Source organism: Lissotriton vulgaris, chromosome 2_2 (genome assembly GCF_964263255.1).
Source record: "Lissotriton vulgaris chromosome 2_2, aLisVul1.2, whole genome shotgun sequence".
Classification (NCBI taxonomy): domain Eukaryota; kingdom Metazoa; phylum Chordata; class Amphibia; order Caudata; family Salamandridae; genus Lissotriton; species Lissotriton vulgaris.
This window is the reverse complement of record NC_141688.1, coordinates 32,459,758-32,472,246: the sequence shown is the minus strand read 5'-3', so window position 1 is coordinate 32,472,246 and position 12,489 is coordinate 32,459,758. Positions and strand designations below refer to the sequence as shown.

At 39.4% G+C, this 12,489-nt stretch overlaps 1 protein-coding gene across 1 annotated transcript in view; it reads left to right on the top strand.

Moving 5' to 3' along the window:
* The window catches only part of CELF6 (CUGBP Elav-like family member 6), a 675,122-nt gene extending 663,140 nt beyond the window's left edge, over positions 1-11,982 (top strand). The window contains exons 12-13 of the mRNA XM_086959242.1: positions 369-524; positions 5,877-11,982. Of these exons, the coding sequence (XP_086815368.1) occupies positions 369-496 (128 nt within the window). The 3' untranslated portion in view covers positions 497-524; positions 5,877-11,982. The remainder of the gene's footprint in view (positions 1-368; positions 525-5,876) is intronic.
* The last annotated feature ends 507 nt before the right edge of the window (positions 11,983-12,489 follow it).

The window sequence follows — 12,489 nt, the reverse complement described above, 5'->3', positions numbered from 1 at the left end:
AATTTGGTCCTAAATGTTCAATTTTTGACCAAAGCTGTTGAAATCTAAATGACTTTTTGGAAGAGTTGGGACCCCTTTAAGGCAGACATGGGTACCCATAAGTTTGCAGTATATGAGGGTTGTAGTATTTTTTCAGAATATAGATTTTTGCCCAATGTTGGCCTCTATGTGGAACCAGGTGCTGAAATAACTAGTGATGAGTAAAAAATTACCTCAAATGTAATATAGTGCTTAAGTCTCTAGTGCTTTTTTGGTTTAGTGATGAAATATGTGTCCTTCCTTCTCTGTCCTGCCTTCTTTCATTCCACCACCTCCTTTCACTGTACCTGGTTCCCATTTGTGTTCCCTGACCCCAACCCTCTCCCCAGGTTTCGTCAGTTTTGACAATCCAACTAGCGCTCAGGCAGCCATTCAATCCATGAACGGCTTCCAGATTGGAATGAAGAGGCTAAAGGTCCAACTAAAGCGTCCAAAAGATGCCAACAGGCCCTACTGACCTCTGCTCACATGGGCCTTGCAAGCAGGTAAGAAAAAATGGGCAGAGCAAAGCTTCTTTTATGGCTGTGAGAAAAAGCAAGAAAGAGGTGGCAGTGGAGATCAGTGTGGAGAAAAAAATTGTAATCAGTCAGCCCAGGGACTTTGGTCCTTTGGTCCTAAAAGAGGTTGATTGGCTTTAAGATTTCCTGCATGCTCAGGCTACAAGGCAATGAATGGGTCCATTTCCATGCCCTTCCCAATGCATTCTCGGACTTTAAACTATTCTGTTGATTTACCCAGCTTTTCTTGAATATTCTTTTCCTTTCTTCAAGAGATTGGGATTTGAATTGTGGGAAGGAAATGACGCCATCAATTTGAGTATCACTACAGTGTGGAAAGATATCCAGAAAGCATGTTTCTTCAGTGGGAGGTTATAATTATTCAGGCAATGAGATTTTACTATTCGTACTCCAAGCGCATACATTGTGACTACAGTGTCCAATATCTGTGCCTGCAATCTGTACTATAAGATACACAGGAGACATCCTGCCCTAACTAGTGATGGCAAGACAATGAATAGCCCCACACTCCGCCATACACCCACACACATCATTTCAGGCTCTGTTCCCTCAGTAGGCACCATTTGTCAAATGTGCACCAATATCTCTATTAAGCCACCTGCCATCCTGACCTTATTTACCTTTTATTCCATCCACAAATCTTAAACTCACTTTACTTTCCCTCACCTACAGCACACGCACCGATTAAATTCAATTGGAGCCCAAGCATACCAGTTCATTAGCTTCCTAGGACATATATCCTTATGTTCAATTCTTTGCACATTTTTCCACCTTCAATGCTCATCACCTACTCCAGTCTTTACAAAAAGCATCCTTTGCTTTAAGAATAAACATATCTATTCATATCTGTACCACCCACCGAGGACCCTAAAATCTTTCTGTTCTTACTTGTAACACATCAGATGAATCCGAGCATTCACCTAAGGATGTAATGGTCATCCACTAAGGTAACGGGTTCACTTAGATGGGTTTCCATTATACACCACCTAAATGAGTTATTGTTTGATGTCCAAAGGAGACTGTGTTAAAAGATGTATCCTTGGTCTTTGAAGTTGCCCTGCGGGTTACATTACTGCTTTAATTGTGACAGTGCGACACCCCATGTGAGAGTGTACTTAAACATCACTTTCTTACACAAGTTGAGTGCAAAAAAGACTGACTTTGTTATGAAATAATCTCCATGTGCAGCCTATGTAGTTATAGACTGCTAAAACTCAAGGTTGTTTGACCAAGCTTTCTTCAACAGTTAAATACGTTGGTTCCACCACTGAGATCTTATATATAGAAAACTCTCTCTCTGTATGGGCTGGTTAAACACATGAGAAAGTACATTGAAAAATCATGGAGGATGTACACCGGTGACCACACCCACTGAACTTTTAAGAGAATTCAGAGTACAGTGGAAGATTTTACCCATCCTGCATAATGATTAAACACTCAATGGTAGATGCAACAATTATGTAAACTGAATAACACTGCCGAGAGAATGAACAGGGCATTTCTACCAATTCTATTTGCTAGTTACACCCATGAAAGAATGTGGTACATAAAATAATCCACCCTATGTGCTGGATGCACAAATAGGACATAACTCATCCCACAAATTTGTTATAACCATGAGAGGAGAAACGGTGAGGCATCACCCATCACGTATGCCGGTTACTCCACCCATGGAATAGCCCAGAAGATGACAAGTGTGCTATGAGTCAATAGCACCTTTAAGAGAGTATTCTGAGAGGGTTGTATGTGTTGTATACATGTCTGTGTGTAAGCTAAAGAAAAAGGTTCTGACAATATTTTGTCATCACACCTTGCTTGAATAATTTTTCTTACAGAATGGATTTACCTAGTGTAAGACTTTCTTGGGCGGAAATATTTACTACTTCAGTTGTTTTTTGTTTGTTTTTACTTGGGGGGGTGGGAGGGGGGTTCCCTACCTTAGCACCCCTATTCCTCTGTCCTTTTAAAAGGTTTATCCCATTAAATCCCCAACTTTTACCACTGCTCCCATATTCTGTCATTCTCCCCGCCCCCCCCTGCCTTTAGTACCCCTTTTGGCTGTAACACCTCTCGCTTCAACCTGTTTCCCTGAAACATCCCCATCCTATCTACATAATCCACATACACCATTCACGTCCTTATTTATCTTCTTACCTTTATCTTTCTCTCCTCTTCCTTCATCCTCTCTTCTCTTTTTTTTTTTACTCCATGGCCATTGTAGACATGAAAGAAAGACTACTGTGACTCACAATTTATTTTCTAATCCTATTATACCATTTCTACAAGAACATACTTTTTTAATGACAAACATATTTCATAATTTTGATAGTTCATCAAACGTAAGTTTGTGAGGCTGATCTCGACAGGCTGACTTTCTTTGTTTGGGGAATTCGTCAAATTGATTAAACCCCCTCTAAGCAAACTTTGTACTCCACATTGAATATACTATGAAAGACCTGACTCTTTCTTTAGCTAATTGAACACTTCAATTGCAAAATGTTGATAGAACCTGACCAAGCCGATCAATGTTCCATGCTCCACCCCAGGTCCATACACTGCCTGTGTATACTCCTTTAGTACAATATTGAGAGACCTAATCAGTTCCTGCAACATATTCCACACCTGAATCTAAAGTCATGTTTGTTGATAATGATTTCATATGCCCATCATACAGTGTGTGGCAAGCCTCCTGCTCTCTGCTGAGGTTAAGAAATGATAGTTCTATATGAGTGATTAGTGTCATGTTATCCTGAGATCATATCAGTTGTTGAAAACAACGGAGAAGATTTACAAGCACCTTGCAACACTTTTGCGCTGCTGTTGCGTCACTTTTGTGATGCAGCGGCGGCGTAAACAATGAGGCCAATTTACAATGTAGCGCATCTAGGGAGATGCGTTACATTGTAATGCCCTGCGTCACATTATACCTGCGTCAGGTATAATGTATGCAGGGTGGGTGTTCCTACGCAAGAATTCCTCATACAAGTGACGCAGTGAAATCTACAAGATTTCACTGTGCCACTTCTAGGATGCCACTGCGCCAAAACCTTACGCCTGCTTGAAGCAGGCATAAGAAGTGACAGTTCAATAAGTATATGCCTCAACATGCATTGCTGGAGTTTTGTCGTGTTTGTGACATGCCTCCAGCAATGCGTGACTTTTGGGCCAACAGATGAGTTAGAATTTCTGACGCATCTGTCAATCCTTGAGCCATATTGTATATACTGCGCAACCATGGTGGCGCAAGATTATCGCAGGCTGGTGCAGGGAAACTGACACATCTATACAGATGCATCAGTTTCTTGTAAATCTGCCCCAACATGTTCAATCTTGCTTCCTTATGTAGGGTTATCCTTTACCATTCTCCGTAAATAAAGTTCATGATTACAGCACCATGACACTGACTGGGCCGGTATTTCAAGATACATCTTTATTCTGTGTATTAGGCTATTTTTAACTCATGCGTATGTGGATGACGTCTCAACAGCATTACACTCCTTGATCTGCCCTCATTCATGCCTAGAAGACCTGCAGATTTGGAGGCTGCTTACTGGCCTATCAGGTCTATTTGTGGTGAAGGTGTTACTATTACTGGCTTGAAATCTAGCCAGGAAATCTATTAGACTTTTTCGAGGATTTTCTCCTGTAAGTAGTCTTACTTGGATTCAGACTTATTTTGGGGCCATTTCTGGTGAGTGTTTCATGAAAACACTGCATTTCTCCTTTTGATTGTTTGAAGTGCCCAGAAGATGTTTTTCAGTAACTCAGGTCTTTGTTGCTGCTGTCTGCATTTGATTGTGATTTAGGCTATCAGTGAATGTATTCTTAGATGCCAATAGATACTTTGAATATAGACAGGTAATCAGTATGTCTGAATATGCCATGCAGAAATGTCTCACTCATATCCCCTCACTGATGAAAGTGCCAAGGACCCTGTGTGTGATATTGATGTCTACTCAAGTAACAGTTGCCAGCTTCCTCCACCACTGAAGTTGTACACTTTAGTTACTTTAGTTAGTTCCTTGCATTGCATGAGAAAGAGTTGGAATTCAGGGTTCCTCCTATATCTTCAGAGTGTCGTCTAGTCCCTCCCAACCTTCGCACTAGCACGTTCTTTGTCATCCTTCCCAATCCTTATTGTATGCTACGATCAGCCCTGGACAGAATATGCATTTCAAGCCTACCAAAGAGCCTTTCTCCCACAGCTCATCCCTGTAACTACTGTATTCACTCTAATGTCTGCCCTAAACCCAGTTGTGTCCTCCCGCTTTCTTACCCAGCCTCACTCAGCGCTCTTATTCCTCCAGTAGTAACAGTGCGGTTTCTGAAAATTCAATTAAACATTTCATTCACATTTACAAAGAAAAAATTATGATGAAGACCAAAATTGCAAAAATTAACCATACACCAGTAATGCTTATCATAGTCCTAAAATTAACACGAGCTGTAAAACTAACCCTAAATCTAGCTCCAATCCTCTCTCTTCTCCAAATACTAATCACCCACCCTACATCTGTCAACACCCCTTACCTGTTTTAATAAACAAAACAGAAATCCTCAAACGTATTAATTTTTTTGCTAGTATTACCTTATTTAAAAAAGTGTCATTAACATTTTTGAATGCCTTTCCTTATGGGTTTCTTAGTTTTCACACAATTCTGTTCCAGCATCTTGCCCTTCCTCTCTGCCTTTCAATGTCCTCTCATTTTCTGTATTCTAATTGGTTTATTAAAACCATACAGAACTGAAATACAAAATGCAGTTTCTTTCAATGGCATTCAATTCATCCTGCATAAAATCGAGCATATATAACCCATACTTTGTATCTAACCTATTACTAATTAAAAATGTCAGTATTATCTTTGGATAAATAGTACATATCACTAAATTACACTATTAATTTAAAAATGGTTCAACACTACGTTTCCGCTTGGTGTTCTACTTTCAGTTTAGGGATGCATTTCTTGTGCCATTTCTCTACCTAATCTAGGTAATTGTGAACCATTTTTTCCAATTTCTGTCAGATTACCTCTCCCATTTACCCATCTCCATTTGATTTTCTTCCTCTTTACCACCTACCTCAACTCTACCTCGCAGCTTCTACCTCATGCCTTTAATTTCTCCATGCCCTTGATCTCTAGCTTGTTTCTACTTCTCTTCCACTTTATCTCCCATATGTTGCTATTTCTCCTCTTCTTTTTTACTGTTTCTTCCTCTTGTCTTCTGTTAATTTCTCTCCTTTCCTGTTACCGATTTTGTCTGTCCCTTCTTTTGTCTACTTGGCTTCAGTATTATCTCTGTATTTCTTTTGTTTTACAGATTGGATGCCTTGTCTTTTGTGAATGCACCTCCTGTTGGCCAAATTGCAGTTATTTCGTACTTGTGAAACACTCTTTTCTGGTAGCAGCAGGTCTCACCGGAGGACAGCCCGCACTGTTGAAACCAGGGACAGGCCTTCACACCAGCGCTTGAGACAATAATACCTGTTGCCACTGCATACCTTTTTCGAATTTCAACATTGCGACTTTAAGAAAGAGACAGAACATGTAATCTGTCATTGAAGACATACACAAGTGGGCCTTGCACCAGAGCTTTTCAAAGACTTCATGCATCTAATCTCTGGCCTCTTCAGCAGATGAGCGAAGAAATGAGGGAACAGAGAGCGAAACTTGCTTATGACACAAGCCAAGTGGAGCTTTACCGCCCTAGACGAATCGATATTTTGTTGCCCAACATGGGGACAACCTTTGCTGCTTGTAGGGACAATCTGGTACCTCTGTGCTGGAGGTGTTCTAGACAGCTACCTAGTTCTGCCTTGCCCTAGAACCAGCCTTGGTGGAGAGCCAAGTTTGAACAGGAGACAACCAAAGCCAGTGAGAGGTCCTCCTGTGGTCATGTGCCTAAAACATGGATATCAACATTTTACCTACACAGGATGGGAAATAACCCACAGGAAAACCCAATAAACAATAGCTATTACAAATGTTATGTCTATATATATAAATACATGAATATATATATATATATATACATATTTACATACGTATGCTTTTCATATTTAAAGGTGTATTCCATCAGGGCACAGAATTGCCTCCCATTGGTACCTGGAGCTCAGATCTACCTTCTGCAAAGTCATATCATTCCGAAGAGTGGAGGGACCAAAGGACTATCATTTTGTAATTACATAGAAATAGCATATATATATATATATATATATGAGAATAAGTTAATTAAAATAAGGTGTAAAAGACAAAAAAAGACTGAAAAAAGTTCTAAAAGTTAAAACTTGAAAAAAGCAGGGGGAAGTGGGGAGGTGAAATGCCGAAAATGTTTTCGGTGCATTTGTAATGTTGTTGCCAATTGTAGGGCCCAGTGGCTGGCTGAATAGTGCTTGATCGGACGGGGCTTACAAAGAGTATCCCATTACCTTAACACTGACTCCTTGTGAATGGCAAACCAATCAGTCAAGGACCGTGATAATACTAATGGGTTTCTTTTGTAGCTGAAAATCTGTAGTAATATCAGATGTTAGTGTTACCCAATGTAATCATGCCAGTTTTTTGGCCTCAGAAGTCTAAAAAGCTGAACCGGTATTCAAACCTAAGAACTACACATAGATCTCTTCAGTGGGGGCACAAACCCACTTGGCTAGATTACCAACCTCTTATATTCTTAGGATGATTGATGTACAGTCCATGCATTGAATATTTACTGTTATAGAATTGTTATCTTTGTTCACTTTTTTCCCCACTTTCTAAAGTGAGTCTACTACTCCTCATGCAGTAACAAACCTCAGCTGAAGTCATACATTCAGGATATGTCAACATCACTAGTGCTTTCAGATTACAGGTCAAGTTGAGTTTTTCACTTTGACATTTTCTATCAACATATATGACATTACTCAGTCAAATCAGAATTCCACATGGTACAAGAACCATATTATATTGAGTATTTATATTATCACACACCATGAACTGAAATGTTTTTAAGTGAAAGAAGACTAGGTTGATTGTGATAAGATTTGAACCAGTGACCTGAATGTTACATATTGATCGCTGGAGCAAGTCTTAACCTACTGAGATACAATATCTCAGATATTACAACCTAGTGTTCTCACTTATGATAATTTTTTAAGGTCTTTCATTTTGGATAAGCCTTCGTGTGAAGTCTTATACCTGTCTCAGAAATTAATCTCCCTAACTGGACCGAAAAACACAAGAAACCAGGCCTTATATAGACTGAGAAAAAACTTCAAAAATTAAAAAAACAGAATCTGGAAGAGCTTGCTCATCAGTGTCAGTGCTGCTATTATCTCCGGCAACTCGGAAATTATATAAAATTCCATCTCTTCAAGAACATTACAACTTGAAACAATATGAACAAAAATCTATTTGTGTTATACCACCCGCAATTATACTCCCTATTGAAAATAATTCATAATTGTATCTGTGGGTTCCTGTCTATGTTCAGTGCTCTGTTGGTTTCTTTCTTGTTTCATGCTGACAAATACACAAATTATCATCCAGCTTGACCAAGCCCTTCGTCCTTACTAAAATTTATTTTCAGTTGCCTCAAAAGCAATGATGGATGGCCTACAACTTTTTAAAGCTAAATACAGATTTACTAGAAATAGGCATGCACAAATAGCAGTGGTACAATGCTAACTGGCCAATTAGCATGTGGCCCTCTCCCGCTATCACCAGCATCAAGCACCAGGGCTCTATGTGTCATCCTGCATAATGAACTCTCACTGGAGCTTCATGATAATGTGATCTACAGCCCAGATTATAACACTGTATGTTACTTAAGATGGGCTCTTGCCTTCCTGCAACAACAGCTCCACCCCACAGTAGAGTTCAATTGTGTACCAGCTAACACTGATTAATGCAACGCCCTGTTATTAGGGCTCTCTGTAGAGGTAAAGCTCAAGTTCATAAAGGCTTTACATGCAAAGCTTTCCATCAAACAATTTAGTTGTGTACCTCTTCTTTATGGAGGCACTATGCTTGTGCGTTGTGCTCAGAATATCAAATATTGCTGCAATTCCCAGCTGTAAAAAATTTGAAAAAGAAGATTGATCTTTTAGACACCCTTGAGCAAAACTCTACAATCAACTTTATTTGCAGCTGAACAAATATCAAATTTCGTTTCCCTTAGGAAAGCGTTAAACAGTGTTTTAGGTCTATCTACGTAGGCTCTTACCACCAGGAAACCTTCTTACTGACAGTGCACTGAGCAATAATTAAGTCATATCCCTTCAGATCAAATAGATTGGGCATGGACTAAAGTATTATAGGGTTCTATTGATATATAGACCCATTAGAAATGCCACCAACATGAAACAGGTTTGCCTTTTCACTTAATGCAGTAAGGGGCCCTAACATGATGTACAAATCTTTCTCATCCGGTATAGTCACATGGCACTATATGAGGTGGGTAGGTGATATCTTGGTCAGATGATTTTTCCTCGACCTATGAGGAGAGGGTAGGCCACATGGCATTGTGCTATCATGCTATCAGTAGCTGTCACAAGGGACAGGCCCTAGGATGTTGCAGCCTGGTAGGAGCCTGTGCCTATCTAGTCCCACAGAGGATGTCAACCCACGACGATACTGTTTTGTCACTTACAGGTTAGGATTTTCATCTTTGGTAGTTTTATAAGGAAAATTGCATGAGGTGTGTCTATCAGGAGTGTCTAAACCTCACATTTGCTACCATAATGAGAGTTGATAACCTTAAGAGAGCTTATAACTTTCCAAATTCCCCATGGACACTGTTGATCTCTTAAAGAGGTTTGCCCTACACGTTTCTCCTCTATCAGGGTGATAATTAGTAGATCCTTCCAAGAGGATTATTTTCCAGACAAACATAAAGACTGTATTTTCAACACACTGCTAAAAAATCTATTTAGATCCAGTTTGTCTCTTAAATTTTAGATCCATTACTAATCTGCCTGTCATGGCTAAAATCATGGAGAATCTTGGAGAAACTAGGGTGTATCATGATCAGCTTCAGAGTGCTGTTTTTATGCACTTGCAGTGCATAAATTCACTTAATTTACCCGAATATTTCCTGAGTTAGTGCATTATTTTATGTAGCTGTCTTAAATCAAATGATCTCACCCAAAAACCTGTTAGTTTCTTCTACAGCGAGGACCAATCTCTGCAGTCAATCTCTAGGTATAAACTAAAGTCCACGGATGGTAGAGCTTTTCTGTAGCAGGTCCAATATGGTGGAATTCTCTTCCTTTATCTGTTAGAGCCATGCCCATGTTATAAAGTTTTCTTACGGCTTTAAAAGAGTTCATTTAGGACAAATAAATGCTATTATTTATTTATTTATTCACAGGGGCTGTGAAAGGTCATGACTTGGCTTAGCCCTTGCAGGAAAGTATACAACTGACTTCACTAGAATGGTGCATTATTGAGATGCCTCCTGATATGGCTCTATTATTGGCCATCACCACACTATCATGTGAGATGATGTCCTAGCCAAGCTTTGGTCTTAAACATGCAATAGATCAATCAGGTGCGGAGTTTTGGTATTTTCCTGTCACACAGAGGCAGGTGCTGTACCTGCTATTTCAATGTCTTGGCTTGTTCTCTGGCCACACTCTATCACTAAGATGCTGTCCTCGAGATAGACTGTGACATGGTCTGAATTACTTGTTCCTTTATGGGCCGATAAAGATATTGGAAGAAACATACCCTCTTCCTTTCTGTATAATGTACGCAGTATTTTTTTGTGGGTCCACACATGGATTTTATTATAATAAAGAAAAACAATTTCTTTTAAACAGACAATACGTGCAATAAAACAACAGATAGTGCAGCAGCAATAATTAATCTTCCTAATTACGAGCTTCGAACCAAGGCTGGACACCAATTCCTGTCAGATCCAACCTGTCACTCCCTTCAAACTTTGAGATGTTGTTTATACTACAATAGGTGCTCGAACAATGTACTCTAGCTTTCACAAATTACAAACTCTACCAATGGGCCAACATGGTTTTTCCCCTACTTCCAACCTCTTCCCTAGATATGTTTCTTGTATGACAATGTTTGGTGCATTTCCAATCAGATTTCCTGTAACAAATTTGGTTTCAGAGTTCCCTTTGATCTTTTTCTATCAAATTGACCATAATTAACATCCTGACTGATGTTCTATGATCCATTCCGCCGTTCAATAACTCTTATCTGTTTCTAAGCAGACTCCCTCTAATCCAATCCTTGTCAGAATCCCTGCAAACAATTGCATGTTAGATGCCCATGTGATCCATTTGCATCCACATTCTCTATAATCTGTCTCCAGTCAGATCTGTCTTTAGCTCCCTTTTGTCAGTAACTATGTGATCAAATTCTGGCCATATTCTGTGTAAACCATTTCTTGTACAATGCTCTCTGTTCTATTTTCTGCAGAATAGCTGTAAGTCTATGCCACTTGCATTGACCATTTTGTGCCAAATTCTACTAACTCATTTAATTTCCACTGATATACTTTTAGTCAGAGACTGTGATCCATTTTGAGCCCGATTGTCTCCATTTCATGTCTGATTTTCAGAATCTGAAGTGCCAGTAGTTCAAAAACATGGGATTTGAGGGTTTGAGCCAAACCTTCACCAATTTAGCAGATATGATTGCCAAAATAGAGATATCATTCATTTCAAGAAGACTGTTGAGGGTCATCAGTGAGGCTATGCTACAAGGTATTCGAATTACAGTCAGAAAGGAGCCTGAGGCTCCCTGTAATCCATGGTGGTCCAACATAGGTTCTGGAGGCTAGAATCTAAGACACATTTTTATTTGAAATGCAACTGATCTACATTTTCAGTGGTTTTCCTGAATTCTTACACCTTCAGGAACTATGCTGTACTGTAAGTCACTATCTTACTGAACCTCTATAATCCTTTCAGTGAAATATTCCTTTTTTAGGCTCAAGCTATTTCTTTCTATTGATACTATCACTTTTTAGGATGGATTGCTTTTAAATGCACAGACATACACCGGAAATATACTTTACCTGCACTGTGTCTATTTTGAGTCAGTGTAATATAGAATTTATGAGTAGAAGCGAAGGACACATACATGCAGGGACTGGGGAATTAGAGACTGTGTAAGGGGATATCAGTACTGAAGAAGGGTGCTGAATCTTGAGTTTGCCTTCTCTGCTTTACTGCTCCATTCAGCCAGTCACTTGGGCCTCACCCCATTCCTGTAGTCCTTGTAGCATTCCCTAGAATTTTAGGAAGGATTGACTGTGTAGATGGTTAGCTTTTTCCTTAGGAAAATCCTCCTTTTCAAGCGACAATCGACTTCAGTGATCTGTATAAGTGACTTTCTTTTTTTTTTTTTAAATATGTAATACAGAAGAGTCTACATTCAAGAAAAGAAGAGCTATTTATTAAATTCATGAACAATTTGTTCAATGATAGTCCTGAAAAATTCCTACTGTGATAAATGCCCCTCTTATGAGTTGCATGGTATAGGGCTGGTAATATTAGCAGTTGCAAGTTTTTGTCTCTGTAGTGTACATTGAATTTTCAGCTCATTTTCCGCATGCGCATTCCCGATTCTGAAGCCGTTATGTTTTTATTTTCTACGTGGTTATAAGTCAAGAGAAATTCTGAATGGAAATGGCATGCAGCAAGAGTTTCTTTTACCAGCAAATTCTCAATGCATAATCCCTCCCATTACAAGTTAAACTGTACAAAATGGTGAATAACTGTGTGGTCAAAACACAGAATTGGTGTAATACCCTCTTGTTGTGCATAGGGAATTGTCTCCCTAGCCCTAGTAAGTGTTTTCCTACCTATCTGCTACCAGTATCCCTACAGAAAAATGGGCAATTCCAAGAATTGGATGAGGTAGGCTCACTCACGTAATGTGACATGCTTCATCATTTGTCACCTCTTCTCACTCTGGTAATACTATCA